The sequence below is a fragment of the Penicillium crustosum genome (genome assembly GCF_028827405.1).
Source record: "Penicillium crustosum strain IBT 35664 chromosome Unknown utg000001l_segment0_segment0, whole genome shotgun sequence".
Classification (NCBI taxonomy): Eukaryota; Fungi; Ascomycota; class Eurotiomycetes; order Eurotiales; family Aspergillaceae; genus Penicillium; species Penicillium crustosum.
In genome coordinates, this window is record NW_026623122.1 from 688,547 (window position 1) to 703,648 (window position 15,102).

General features: G+C 46.6%; 5 protein-coding genes across 5 annotated transcripts; 3 read left to right on the forward strand and 2 right to left on the reverse strand.

Annotated features, from left to right (window-relative positions):
• Positions 1–9: 9 nt before the first annotated feature.
• Positions 10–1,587, reverse strand: N7487_000261 (cytochrome P450; the record flags this gene model as incomplete). Its single annotated transcript, XM_056868010.1, has 5 exons — positions 10–176; positions 237–509; positions 580–668; positions 724–1,330; positions 1,377–1,587. 5 exons carry the CDS (start codon positions 1,585–1,587, stop codon positions 10–12), a joined length of 1,347 nt encoding a protein of 448 aa, XP_056732794.1.
• Positions 1,588–3,290: 1,703 nt separating this feature from the next.
• Positions 3,291–7,438, forward strand: N7487_000262 (Tetratricopeptide-like helical; the record flags this gene model as incomplete). Its single annotated transcript, XM_056868011.1, has 6 exons — positions 3,291–3,760; positions 3,821–3,962; positions 4,013–4,263; positions 4,320–6,496; positions 6,584–6,849; positions 7,181–7,438. 6 exons carry the CDS (start codon positions 3,291–3,293, stop codon positions 7,436–7,438), a joined length of 3,564 nt encoding a protein of 1,187 aa, XP_056732795.1.
• Positions 7,439–9,072: 1,634 nt separating this feature from the next.
• On the reverse strand, positions 9,073–10,228 carry N7487_000263 (uncharacterized protein; the record flags this gene model as incomplete). Its single annotated transcript, XM_056868012.1, has 2 exons — positions 9,073–9,595; positions 9,681–10,228. 2 exons carry the CDS (start codon positions 10,226–10,228, stop codon positions 9,073–9,075), a joined length of 1,071 nt encoding a protein of 356 aa, XP_056732796.1.
• Positions 10,229–11,364: 1,136 nt separating this feature from the next.
• On the forward strand, positions 11,365–12,135 carry N7487_000264 (uncharacterized protein; the record flags this gene model as incomplete). The annotated part of the gene is made up of 1 exon (XM_056868013.1): positions 11,365–12,135. The coding sequence occupies one exon, from the start codon at positions 11,365–11,367 to the stop codon at positions 12,133–12,135; it is 771 nt and encodes a 256-aa protein (XP_056732797.1).
• An 813-nt stretch (positions 12,136–12,948) lies between these two features.
• On the forward strand, positions 12,949–14,215 carry N7487_000265 (ankyrin repeat domain-containing protein; the record flags this gene model as incomplete). Its single annotated transcript, XM_056868014.1, has 2 exons — positions 12,949–14,141; positions 14,194–14,215. The coding sequence occupies 2 exons, from the start codon at positions 12,949–12,951 to the stop codon at positions 14,213–14,215; spliced, it is 1,215 nt and encodes a 404-aa protein (XP_056732798.1).
• Between the last annotated feature and the right edge of the window lie 887 nt (positions 14,216–15,102).

Here is a 15,102-nt window from a genome sequence, read left to right on the forward strand (position 1 = left end):
ATCACCCTTTCAGTCCAGCAAAACCTTACATCCCTCTGCACTCATAACCACGATTGTCAAAGCTTGCTTCTCCTCGCCAGGTGGGACACTAGGTGTTTCAGGTGGTAATCTGAGCTCAGGGAAAGACTGAATGATCCGTATAATTGCGTGCGAAGCTTCTGTCAGTGCAAATTCCTCTGTCAATTTAGTTAGTTCCAAGTGCTCTACGAACTACACTCATAACCTAAATCACTTACTGCCTAGACATATCCTCGGCCCTCCGTGGAAAGGCATAAATCCCCAACCAACGCCATCTAGCTCTGTACCCAGCCATCGCTCGGGACGGAAACTGTTTGCGTCTTCACCGTAAACGCTCTTTAGTCTGTGCATGTGGTAGACTGAATAGCCAACCCCTGTGTTCTTGGGTATTAGTACCGGGGATTTGCCATCGGGGCCTCCTCCGCTCGGAAGGAATGTTGTTTTAGCGGCTACGCGGACGTTCACTGGGAGTTGCGGGTATAATCGTTGAGCTGGGGGTAGCGGTTATCGTTAGCATATATCTCAATTTGGGAGATTAGATTGCTGATAGACTAGACTCACATTCATTAATCACACAACGGAGATAGGCCATCTTGCTGATTTTCGCCCGGGTCAATTCATGTGATCCTCCGGTGACAAGTTGTATCTCGCTGCGAAGTTTTGCAAGAGCCTCGGGATGTCGCACGAGAAGGGAAAAAAGCCCACGACATTAAACATGCCGTCGTGTCCCTCCCAGCAATAAGAACATGGACCAATTGATCTCTCACAAGAACCTTGTCCTGCATCTCCTTGTAAAGTTCGAGAATAAACGCATGTCTCTCCGATGCAGCTTCCTCACCATTCTTCTCCATATCGTCGAGGGCAAGCTGCACAAAGTGAGATGCATATTCCTTGACGACATCACACGCTGCCCTGAATTTGGCAGGTTTCCATAACCATTCCAAATCAGCAAGACGCAGTCTGATCGCGCTGATGTAGCTGGCATAGTCAAAGGCCTTCTCGAAAGTATCCGTCTCTGCTCCCGGCAAGGCAAAGACGGGTTCTCCGAAGATGAGGGCTGTTGTAGTGGCTAGAGTAAAGCGGAAAAGATGAGGTTGTAGATCTACCACGCCACTTCCAGTTGCAGAGCGGAGATTGGAAATCAAGTTTTCCACGTGTTCATCGAAAATCTTAGAATCTTGTCGGTGGATTCGTACGAATTGGCGGCGGAGCAACTCTCGAGAATGCTTCCATGGACGACCATCTTGAGTGAAAATGCCTTCGCCTAGCATAGGCATGAGACCAGGTCGTCGGGAGCCAAGGCACCAATCTTCTGAGTGTGAGACAATACTTTATGAATATGAGGATTGGGTAAATACCTTCGAAATTCGTAGAGAGTATAGATTCCACGTTCTTTGGGTCGGCAGTGAGATAACCTTGATTTCCAAACAGTTTAAATGTCATGTTAGGTCCGATCTTGTCGAAATACTGGGATTGAAACAATAGTAGTCGCTGGTCTGGCAATGCATCATATTGCCGCTTGAGGATATCAAGTGCTAATGGCCATTTGTATGGAATCCACGTCTCCATCGGCAAGCAGCCATGCTTATCACCGAATTCTTTGTCACGCTAACGCTGTTAATATCTCTTGAATAGGACACAGAACTAAAAGACCCACGAGGTATCTACGCCAGCTTTGTATAGCAAGATATATAACGTAGTTGAGAAGTATTAATATAAAAGAAGCGCCCAATAAATTTATCGAGATGGGGTTGCTCCCACGAGAGCTTTGAAACCACTGCAATATGCTCATGCCGAAGGTGACAACTGAAGCAACGAATTATGTGGGAGGTAAATGAATGAAAACAGACATGATTACAGGAAAAGGAAGGATTTGGAAGTAAAGACGTGAGTCGGAATTTCAGCCATCGGTCACGCTAGGCTATCTCAGCTGGGGGGCACGGTTCACTCCTGGCCATTTTAAGACTACTTGTCTCCACAAATAGTATTTTTAGGCAGGTGACTGGTTCAAACGAAATCACAGGCCTTGGCAGCGGTGGGAGTAAGAAATACAACCCTCCTACTGGCTGATCAGCTTCGGTCACTGCCAGATGAGGGGCGATTTACATAGTTGTATACTTGAGTTGGCTGAATGTAGAAGTAGGTACTGAAAGCCTATCAAACCCTATTATTTGATGATGCCTACAGCATACGGGTATCTTACCGAGGAACTTATCAATCAATTCGAATCAGTTGACTGCGAGGCTTAAGCCTCTGAGGGTCTAATAATCAGGTCAGCGATTTTAAAACATTAACTACTGATCATCCATGGGAATTAATAGAAGTAGATACAACTATCTCTACGGAGTATTCCATAGACTCTCAATTACACGTGTGACAAAGTCTTGAGTGGACACAACAAAACCATGGAACCGGCCAACGGGCCGGGCCTATTTTTCAAAAAGGATCCACATGGTAATATTGGAGCAATCTGATTGGCTTCACGTCCGTGCAATGTTTCCGCTAGAGTAAATTAGCATCTGTTCGTGTATGCTATCAAGTGCTTTGTGTTTCTTGCGCTGTTATCGTACCTTTGCATTTCCAAGCTAAAGCGCCACACTCGTATTTTCTGACCTTGTCATTGGCTCTATAATTCTCAAACTCGAACTACTCCGTACCCTTCGTCAGTGAGAACACCGCGTGTCCATATGGCGATCAGCGGAGATTGCATCTAATTTTTTATGGGGGCCTGCATATGTGACATGTATGTTATAGTGCGCGGCTCCCTACTCCTTAACTTAGCCGTCTTCTATAATTACTCCCCCAAAAAAGTGTCCGCGAAGAGTCATGGTCAAATAATTATCATGACCTCAGATCAAGTCTGAATGGATCTAACTACTCTCGATAACCATAGAGTAATGCTACATCTCGACAGGCACATTTATAGAACCACTAGGGACAATAGTATTGCCGCCAGAAAGTTGGGGGCTGAAATAAAGCAATGATTGAACCTCAGCTCTGTATGGAGTAATTTATTGTCATATATCGCCTCTGTTTCATTGGTTGTCGTGTTGCTGCCGGGTGACTAGAAGCCTGTTGAGCAGTTGGCTTACCTCGGCCATGAAACAGGACTAGCGTCGCCGATGTGATTTTAGTGCAGATGTTCAAGACGAGACACTAAATATGGCAAGCCCCCTCATTTCCATGTCGGCAGCTCTCATCCCACGGGGTAGATTCCGCCTCCATTTTATTGTCTCTATGTTTCCTTGACTGGAGTTCTCACTTAAAATAATATGGACCCCTTTTCCATTATAGTTGGAACTGTTGGCCTGGCAGACGTCTCCATCCGTATCATCTCTTATCTCGGCTCTCTTAAAAGCGCAACATCCAAAATCCAGGATGAAATCACAATTCTAGGGCAAGAAATCGAAGCTCTCGTTGCTGTAAATGACTCAGTCGAGGACTTTTGGCATTCACGGCATGACTTAAATGGCTTCGACCTGCCAGTCAACGATGGATCTCACGCAAGTAATGTTTGGAAGAACTTGGCATCGCTCTTGCAGCAAAGCAAGGCAACCATTGAGCAGCTCGAGGTATTGCTCAAGGAGGTTGTTGGCAAGAAACACGCACTTGTAGGGGGTAAGCTCGACGGCCTTAGGAAGACGATCCGGAGACAAGATCGAGACGGTGAATATATGCAAATACGCCAGCGCCTCGCCAATAACCAAGCCGGTATCCAAATGTTGTTGAGTGCGCTTAACCTGTATGTCCAAGAACCTGCTTATCGTATATGTCTATGAAGAAAACGACTGACGAAGGACAGTTCCTATACGCTCAAATCACAGTCAGTAGCGGACCGTACTGTGGACTCGCTACCGGAGAACTTGCAGCACCAAAACAATAAGCTGGCAATAAGAATTAAAAACCTTCGCCGGATTCTCCAAAGCTCAACTGACCCAGAAAATGTGAGTTATTCGCAAACTATGGATGTAGTATAAAAGCTCACTTCTGCAAGCTCCAAGATTCCCTCATTTCCGCGGATGCGGTGGCGTCGCTCATTAGGTTCAACAAGCATTTTGACATGCCTCAAACTGTCAGCAGTTATTATACTGGCCGACAGAAGCAGTTGAATCAGCTTAAATCCACGCTCGACCTGGTCAATTCTCGCGAACCTCAAGATCACCAAAAGCGCTTCGTCATTTATGGTCTTGGAGGGTCTGGGAAAACACAATTCTGTTGCAAATTTGCTCAAGACAATAGGGAACAGTGAGTTTGACTCATATTTCAAGAGTAGATGAAAGAAATCTAACGACTATGTCTAGTTTCTGGGGTGTATTTTGGATCGACGGAAGTTCATACGAAAACGCGAAACACTCCTTCGCAGGAATTGCCAAAATCGGTGGCGTCGAACCCAACGAAAACGCGGCAAAGAACTGGCTTTCTAGTTTACAACAACCTTGGCTACTTCTAATAGACAATGCCGATGACCCCGAGATTGATGTGATGCGCTACTTTCCGGGAGGGGAAAGGGGTGTCATTCTTATCACTACTCGCAACCCTGCCAATAAGGGATACGGAACGGACGGCTCTCGCTTCTTCCATTTTGATAAGTTGGAAACTGAAGAAGCCAGTGACCTCCTTTTGGAGGCTGCCGCTTTCCCGCGTCCCTGGGCAGTACCAACAAGATCCTACGCTGCCCGAGCAGCCCGAATCCTAGGATATTTGCCTCTTGCGCTCATCCATGCGGGAAAGGCTATCTTGGAAAAGCTGTGTTCTCTAAGTGACTATCCCGAGTACTACGAACGGACGTGGAATAAAATTCGCCGTTTTCGAAGTCGGAGCTCATCTCGTGGTCACGAGGATAAGTACTTGTCGAATATGAGCGTGTATTCTTCATATGAGATGATATATCTTGGCCTTGAAAGCAAAAGCGACGATCAATCTAGGGACGCCCTTGAACTGTTGAAGACTTTTTCATTCTTCTATTGGGAGAACATCGAGTTTGATCTCCTAACAAATGCGGCTTCGAACCCTCGGCGAGAACGAGAAGATGCACGAGCCAAGAAACGCGTGGCAAAACCAGTACCGATCAATCCAAGGCCTAAGACATGGACGAGGACATTTCAAGACTGGGCCGCCACAGTGATAGAACCGCTCACGAGACCAAGTATAATCCTTCCTGCTGTCCTGCGTGACGAGGACGACGACCCATTTGATGAAGACCGGCTACGCAGCGCGTTGTCTCTTCTAGTCCGTCTTGGCATGCTGACACTTCATGACGATAACAATAGTTATTGGATGCATCCACTAGTGCATACCTGGGTGCGACAGAGACCCGAAACCAGCACGGCAGAGCAAGCCGTCTGGTGTCAAGCAGCGGCCACGATATTAGCACAATCGATATTCTTCCAGGCTCCACGGGCATATGCAGCTCAGGATGAGAAGTCGAAGAGGGAAATTTACCCACACGTGGAAAATGTGCGCAAATTACAGGCAGATATCAAGAAACGATTTGAAGAAAACCAAAGGGCTCCCCATTGGCTTTGGCCATTGAGATTTCTAGCGCCTCAATCGGGCTTTGGGAGGTTGCAGGCGACTGAATATGCGAAATTCAGTCTGGTCTACCTTCATTGCGGGTACTGGTCCCAGGCAGAAGAGCTTCAGCTTCAAGTGAAGGACTATTTATTCGCAAAGCTAGGCCCCGAGTCCGAGTACAGTATCGCCATTGCGTTCTTATTGTCCAAGAACTATGTTTGGCAGACACGGAACAACGAGGCGAGAGTGCTCCAATATCAAGTCCTGGAGTCTGCCAAACAGCTATATGGCCCAAAGCATCCTACAACCTTGCAGATCATGGATACCCTTGGTGCCACATGTATTTTAGGCAGTAGGTACCGCGAGGCCTATCGGCTGCACCAAGAAGTTATCGAAAGTTTGTCTAAGTTGGAAGGGTTTGGCCCCGAACACGAAGATACGTGGACTGCCGTGGATAATCTTTCCAAGGTCAAGCTTCGCTATTTCGAACATGAAGCAGCGGTTGACCTGCAACGACAAGCATATGAGGGACTACAAAAAGCTTTGGGTCCTACGCACGAGAAAACGTTAGAGGCGAAAGACAATCTTGCGGGGATCTGGGGGTTTATGGGCGAGGAGCATCTTCCACTAGCTCTTGAGATGAGTGAAGAGGTTACCCTGATCCGGAAAGAAACACTGGGACGTGAACATCCTCTTACACTTAAATCTACATTGACCGTTGCAAAGATCAAAACAGCTATGAATCAGTTTGAAGAAGCTGAACAAATCTTTCTGGAAGGGTTGCCCATTGCGAAGAGAAACCTGGGTGAAAACCACCTGGGAACTCTCACGGCTCGTACCTGGCTTGGACATCTTTACTGGCGACAAGAACGGTATTCTGAGGCACAGGAAATCTGGGAAGATATTATTACGAAGCAAACATTCGAACAGACAAAACGTGCAGACGGGGGACATGGGGATCGGGGTAAGTGGCATTCTTGTTATCTGACAATTAATCGTCGACACTTGTGTTACAAGGCAGTCTTTACTGATAGCAATATTTTATATCTAGTTCAAGCAATGTGGTTCTTGGTCCACTGCTATGAGGATCAAGGAAAATTCGCAGATGCCCTGAATATGTGCAACGATCTGATTGAGATTGTTAGCAACTTTGGCGGAGAAGGACTAGGACAGCAGCACAAACTCTGGCAATCTTTGAACGAAAAGAAACAAGAGCTATTGAAGCTCAAGGAACGAGATCATAATGATGATGTTGCTGATGGCGCAGGTGTCTCATCCAGTCGCTTGCCAACATCTTCCCCAATACCCAAGAAAGTGGTTAAAGATTTTACTTTCTAACATCTATATTAATACTATTTCTACTATCTCTACTTATCACAACAACGCTATTGTTTGATTCCATGATAATTCTATAATAGATAAGACTTTGATCTCGATCCGCGGGGTGTTTTAACTTGAACGACTGTACAAGACTCACAAATTGCCATGTCACTCCAGACACCGATATCCAATGGGTTTTGCAGGGATGCAATTCTTAGTCATATCAAATAACCTACTTGGGTACGGGGAAGACCTGGGCAGACACACATACGTAACCCCATTGGTACATCCTAGTAGGCTCATTTTCCTGCTAGGCTGCTTCTTCCAGAGTATCTTCTGCATGGCCTGTGGCCTCTCCGAGAATGGCACACAGCTCGTCGTGTTCCGTGTCTTCTCGGGCCTGGCAACCGCCATGTGTCTCCCGTCCGCAGTGAGCATCATTTCCGAGAATTTCTCCCCGGGAAAGCTCCGCAACCTCTTCTTCTCCTTTATTGGAGGTGGCCAGCTTATCGGATTCGGACTAGGCATGCTGATGGTTGGTGTCTGCGCCGACACCATCGGCTGGCGCTGGAGAGAGATTTCATAGTGCCGCCATCGCCAAAACAATCGCCTTTCTTCTGTCATGGTGGCAGCTGCCACAAAATAAAGAAACCAACATTAACTGGGCCCTCTTCTTCGCCATCGACTGGCTCGGTGCTATTGTTATCAGCGCCAGCTTGATCCTTCTTTCTTTGGCATTAGCGTGCATCCCCCTCCCTCGACCTACTCCAGACAACCCCAGCTAACTGTTTCCTAAGCATCATAATCTCCGATGTATATATGACCTGAAACGCCCGTAAACCCTCGATAATTGCCTATTTTGCCGTCTCCGGTGTTTTACTCCTGTGCTTTGTCATTTGGCAAGAATACCAGACGCGGTAAACCGACACTCATCCCCAACTCACTGTGGAGAAACAAGTCCTTCTCCTCAATCTGTATTAACGATTTTATCATCTGGGGTACCTTCAACGGCTTCGGACAGATCATCAATTTTTTCTTCCAGAACGTGCAAGAACTCTCTGTCTTAGACGCCGCTCTTTGCTTCATTCCAACCCCTATCACAGGTCTCCTCAGCACCCTCGTTAGGGGTTTAGTACTACACCGCATCCGCGCCGACGCCATCATAAACATCACGATTCTGGTCTCATGTATCTCCCCGCTTATGATGGCCCCCGTCAACCCCTCCTGGGTCTACTGACGCTCCCCCTTCATCACCATCTGCCTTAACTCCGTCGCTGCCGACTCTCTCTTCACAGTGTCCAAAATCCTGATTGCTGATATGTTCCCGCCGGAGACGCAGAGCCTGGCGGGGGATGTCTTTAACACGTTTTCGCAAATTGGAAAGAGTTTCGGACTGACCGTTGTCGAGTTGATCGCCAATGTCGTCAGCGATAATAACGCTGCCCGGCAGAGGGATTCGAACCCGGTGGGTACATGGTCGGGTATCGGATTTCGTTCTGGTTCTTGTTCGCGGCGAATATTATCTGCCTGGTGGTTGGGGCCGTCGGGCTCCGGGAGGTGGGTAATATCGGGAAGAAGCGTGAGTAGTAGAGATGTGCTGGGAAGTTGCTTCTTGTCGCAGAGTCGAACAGTTTGATAAACGGTTTGATAGAAGGGCCATACTGCAACATCTAATGATATAATTGCGCTTTTCTCAATGTACAGCTCAATTCTTGGAGAAAAAGAATCCCCCTATCTATCACCGCGTCCTTATACCTAATAGAGGAAGGAGTATACATTCTGATCTAAATACGTAGGTAATAAGAGGTAGGCATCCATGAAACCGATTTTAGGTCGAATATCCCGACCTTCCAATAGATTCTGACAGGACCACCAGCAGGAAATGAATATTTACATATCGATGCGCTGTGCGTGGAAGATTGCCCGATAGTTCATAGTGATCCATTTGTTCAAAGGGAGACAGCTCATGTCTTCGTAATTTCAAATGCGCTTTAGCGTTACTTGCATTTATATGCTGCAGGATAACCTCTATAGCTCCAATAGTTGTCTTCACCCCTCCCACCTAACAAGGATCTATTGTTTATAATGCTAGATTCCAATTCTCTTGGTGATTTCAAACCGTGGTTCTTCTGTGATGCACCGTGTACTGTAGAAAAAGGCTGACCACCCGTGGAATATATCCTTACTTCTTATTCTAGATACGTTCAGGCGTTATTTAAATTATACATGTTCTGGCAACAGATCGCGCACTCCCTTGCTAAGTAACATGTTCGCGACTGAGATACCGAGTTGCTCTGCGTCATCGTCGGATTGAACAGTGCTCACATTTTCGGAAGATATCTCTGACGTTCCTTCTATATGGATAACGGTAGCCCGCAGGCGGAGGGTGCCGCTATCAATGGCTGTGTCTACCGGATCGTTTCCTTTCAGAGGCTCAAAGGAAGATGAAACGCCAATTGACGACGAACATCCTCCTTGAAGGCTTCGAAGCATCGCCCTCTCTGCCATGCCGCGCCATCTCGACGGCTTATGGTCGACATGTTGGACAAGCTCAAGGATGTCTTCACGATCTGCACCGAGCTCGATACCGAGTGCGCCCTGACCAACCGCATAAGGGAATACGGTAGGCTCAAGTCGCTGCGTGATGCGATGGCCGAGCCCTAGGCGTAGTAGGCCTGCGGTCGCCAAGAGAATGCACGAAAATGGTGAATCAGGTGCATCGAGCTTAGCAAGGCGAGTATCCCTGATATATCCTTATTAGATCGTGTTCAAAAATGTATAGATGTAGTGAGCAACAGCAAAGGGGGAATAAGTTAATCAGCACTTACAAGTTCCCGCGACACTCTTGTATTTTCAAATGAGGCCAGTTTCGCCGAACTAGAGCTCTTCTCCTTGAAGAGCTTGATCCCACTACGGAACCAGGTGGTAATTGGTCGATAGATTTGAAAACCGAGTTGGACTTCATTACAACAGCATCTGAACAGTCTTCACGCTCAGGGATAGCTCCAAGGAGAAAATTTGGTGGCAGTGTAGTCGGCATGTCCTTTAAACAATGGACAAGAAATTGGACTTTGCCAGCTGCTAGATCCTCTTCAAGGCCATTGGTCCATAGGCTTTTGCCAATGTCTGATCCACCGGTCTGCTTAGAGAGGAGGATAAAGGGCGACTGCTTATCTGCATCGCCAACGACACTGCTTGTGGCAATTTCAAATGTCGGGGAGGGGTCGAGCTTTTGTTTCAACTCTGATATGATAGTCCGAGCTTGGGTGAGTGCGAGCTCTGATTTACGACAACCAACAACAAGTTGGGAAGAACCACGAGATGGGATTTCTTCTGTTTCACGATGCGGCTGAGAGCCGTTCGGGTTAAGGCTCATGGTGACGAGATACGAGCTGCTGCTTTTTTCATGTTGGAAATTGCGAGATTTGTGTCTTAATATCGAGATACACGTGACTTGAGACATCCCTGCCACTCGTCCTAATCATTTAGCGCTTAGCGCAGGAAAGGAAACATTACAGGTGAAGGTAGAACCTCCTTCGTATTCCAAAAGGTTCCAAGGTAGTAGTGGCGGTTTAGGCAACCACCAAGCCTGGAGATTAATGCACGCAGTATAGCAGATATTCTAATGCATTTGGTAGTGACAGTCGTCCGGCGCAGTCACTATCATCAATTGTCCCCGGGACAGTGACTAGCATAGCATACGCCAATTAAGTCACCGCACATCAACATGCCCGAAATATTCGTCCGGCGCTAGTCGAGGACGAAAACGCGCGCGCGGAGATATTTAAAAAAAGTACATAATCCCCAGGCATCCTCAGGCATCCTCAGGCGGGGGAGGGGGATGCAAGCATCCAATGTGGGAAAGTGGGGGTTGTAAGCATCCATAGGGGGGAGGGTGGCTATAACAATTCCCTATATTTATATTTCTCCCCATTCACCCCGTTCTTCGCAGCAGTTGCTTCTCACATGCCCATTGGCTGAATGGAAAAAGTCTCTGTGGAGATAATGGCGTCCACAATATCGTTTGGATGTTCAAGTTCGGGGCTACAGATGGGTCTGAACCACGGCTCTGTCGTCAACCATTTCCACAAGCACATTGAACAAAGAAAGGAAATCAATAAGCATGACGCATGTCTTGCAGATTTGTTCATCACGGAGCCCGAAGAAGATCTGAATATGCGGAGGCGGACAAAAGGACCTCGTACCCCAGGGACCTTCAACTGGTTCTTGGAATCATACGAGCTCAAATCTTGGTTTCGACAAGCAAAGACCGCAAGCGATATAGAACAAAATGTTTTATGGCTACACGGCAATCCAGGAATCGGAAAATCTACAATGGCTATGATGCTTGCTGAAGAACTACCAAATAAAGATTATTTTTCCAACAGTGACAGCATCCTCTCATTTTTTTTCTGCGATTCCGACTCTGAATATCATAGAACGGCAACCTCTCTACTGCGAGGTTTTCTGTACCAAATCGTCAAAAAATATCCATGTTTTATGGAGCAAATGATGCCAAGATACAAAGTTCAGGGAAAGCGTCTTTTCATGTCGTTTGACGGACTTTGGGCAGTATTGATGGATATAGGCCGAGCGTCTCACGGCATCGAGATTTATTGCATTGCCGACGCTCTCGACGAATGCGATACCGAATCACAAGATATGTTCCTCCGGCAAATCCACCAATCGTTCAAACAAGCTAACGAGAACATTGCGGTCCCATGCAGCGTGCATTTTTTGATTATCAGTCGTCCGTATCCCAAAATCCATAGTCTTCTATCCATATTTCGATGTGTCGATCTCGGCTCGTGCAAGGAGATAGCCGATGACTTAAGAGCCATGATTCAAGACAAAGTACAGGACCTTGCAAAGCGAAACACATATCCTGTATCTGTCAGACAAAAAGTATCAAAGATACTTGAAGAAAAAGCGGATGGAACATTCCTATGGGTTGGAATTGTCTGTCGGAAATTGGATGATGTACGATCAAAAGATGTGGTCGAGAAACTGCGGGCTCAACCTCAAGGGCTTTATCGCTTATATCGAGCCCTGTTGAATGCAGCGTTTGAAGATAACGACCCACATAATGACTCAAAATTGAAGATGTTGTTGATGTTTGTCACATTTGCGTTACGGCGCCTGACGGTGGCTGAAATAGCCGAGGCATGTCGATTATACTTGGACGAGGATATTGAAACTCGCCTCCGGTTCACTCAAGATATCATTGACTCTTTTCACTCGCTGATTTTTACTGATAAAACCCACCGTGCGACTGTTACATAGGTCTGTCAAGGACTTTTTAATGACAGAGATGGATGGTTTCACGGCTGTCAAATCCAATCATGTCCTGTCAAATCGTTCTATTGAGGTCATTTCTCAATATTGTCGGCCCAGTCTGGACAGGTCAATGCTGGAATCAACTTACGGATTTCTTGGTTATTCAGTACTGTATTGGCCGAAGCACGCAAGCTTAGCCAAAGGGAGTTTACCATTCAGAAAGAGCATGAAAACTTCTTTCAAAACACCTTCGGGACATGGGGGTGCTGGCTGGATAATTATAACCATGCACAAAGACATCCGTGGGATTTCCTAGGACCAGATATATCCGTAATTCATGTTGCAGCCCGATGGGGAATTGTTCCGCTCATCTCTACCGCCCACCAAAAAGCATTGGAGGCCAAAGATGACCGCGGACAATCGCCACTATTTATCGCGACCAAGAACACTCAAGTTGAAGCCTTGCGCGTTTTGGGCGAGTATGACGTGCGTTTTGATTCTCTGGACAACAAGCATCAAAATGTACTTCATGTTGCATGCAACAACCCTCGCTTCAATGACTGTACGATGATAAAGTACTTTCTTGACAAGGGGGCCTGCCCATATACCTGCGATGAGGAGAATATGACACCCTTCCTTTATGCGCTTGGAGACAGACGAAAAGGAATTGTTCAAACTTTCATCCAACATGCTTTCAATCTAGAATCCACAGTTGAAAGGCGATCGTGGCCTGGGAGACCAATTTCTAAGCCCCAGAAACTGAATATAGAATCAGGACTGACAGCGCTCCACTTCTCCGCTTTGAATGCATGTACAGAGATGGCCGCGTACTTACTTGAATGTGGGGCCAATCCCAATGCTCGCTCTGATTTTGGCGATACTGCGCTACATCTTGGGATTAGGGGCCGGCTTCTCGGCCGCGAAAATGACGATATATGGCAGGGTGGTCAGTATGCCGTTGAGTCATTGGCTGACTTGATCGACGATCATGAGGGCTCAGAAGCTTCTGATATCTATCGAACCATCAGCGATACTAGGGTACTCATTGTTGAGACACTCCTGGAGAGCAAGTCTATTAACGTCAACATGGCTAACAATCATGGGGATTACCCCCAACATGTGATCGACTTCCGCCAACCTCAGGCATTGTCCATTTTGGAAAAGCTTATAGAAAAAGGAGCCGATGCATCACAACCGAACCACGCTCGTCAGACGTGTCTTCACCTCGCTAGCCAGGCGGGAAACCTAGAAGTAATTCGCAAGCTCGTGGAAGAAGGTTATGATATCATGCTAGAGGACTCCAATGGGCGGAGCCCATTCAATTACGCAGTCTCCAGTGGCCATCTGGATACCCTATACTTCATGTCAAGAGCCTGCGATAGTGTGCTTTCAGTGACTTGGAATTCCCTTGACCACTTTGGCAAAAGTCCATTACATCATCATGTTGCCTCTGATATTTGCTCTGTTGAATTTGTGGAATTCCTAATACAGCTTGGTTGCGATGTCAATCTGCCTGACAGGGACGGCAAATCGGCCTTAAGTCTTTATATGAGCTCATTTCACTTATCAATCCAAAGTAAGATATTTCATTTTCTTGTCAAGAATGGGGCTGATCCGCTCTGGATCAATGAACAAGGACAAACACTGGCACATCTCACCATGCATTATCAGGGAGAAAAGACCGATGTCCTTAGCTATCTGTTTGATGTGGGTGTGGATCCAGCGACCAGAGATATTGATGGGAAAACATTGATGCATCACGGAGCGATTCATGGTATTTTTACCGAAAATCTGGTGGACTTTCTTGCTCGCGAAGGTGTCTTGGACGTTTGTGCGACGACCACAGACTTGGTCGGCAAGACTCCGCTCGATTATGCGGAAGAACTAGCGCATCGAAATTTAACAAGAGAGGTGTATGATGATGATGATGATGATGAAGGATGGGAGGACTTGTATCGTAATGAAAGATGGGGAGAGTCGTTGAAAAATCTGAATGCAGCACTTGTATCACGGTATGATTACTTTTCCGGCGTTTATCAGGAGTCAACAGCTAACCTAAGGCAGTCCTGGAGAAGCTTCGAGGTGATAAGCTTTGCATTCGGGCCATCAATCCCCAACTTTTGTTCCGGGCCATTTGATCTTCATTCTGGTTCGTCATCTCCCAGGGATATTTCAATGTAGAGGTTTTGTCTCGAGGCTGGGAAACCGTAGGAGGACTGGAAAAACAAGAGACAGGATCTTACAGTTGCCAGCATTCTTCTCTGGTGAAATTTGTTTCTGTGGTCGCTTGCGCTGCCTGTCGACCGTAACAAGAGAGGTGGACACAGTGGGCTTGAATGAGCCCAGTTATCGTGGCGGGATGAGCTGTAGGGGGGTCTGGATCTAAACTTACGTCAATCTGATAACTTGAAGGTGACATTTCTTGGGTACTGAATTTCAATATAATGAAGCTTCTCTCAAAATCAATCTATTGTGACAGAAATAGACGGATACGACAATGTATGGTAAATCTGACATATGTAAATTCTCTAACTAACTAAAATGACAAGATCCGCTCTTTTCCAATCTCGGCGGACATAGCTGATTAAGCAATGTATGTATTTTTGTATGGTACCGTTATCATGACGGTCCATTGATTTTCCGGTTTGTAAAGACCTGGTAATTTCAGCATGCATAAATGCATAGTACTTGACACACCCCCCCAGTTCTTGAAGCTATTCAAAGCTCTCAAGGACTGCCTTTCTTCCAACTGTTTCGCAGCTGCTTCGCAACCGCTTCGCAAATGATTCGCAAGTGATTCCAACTTACCTCACCTGTCTCCTCACTGATCTCGGCTCAAATCGTCGATTTATGCAGTTTCCGCAAAACAGCCTCTGTTCTCAGAGGTCATGTGACGAATCATGTGACCTACGTCCCTCATTCCAACCAACTCTCTGAAGTGTCCCTGCTTCTGCTTCGTCAGAGCTTTGGTGA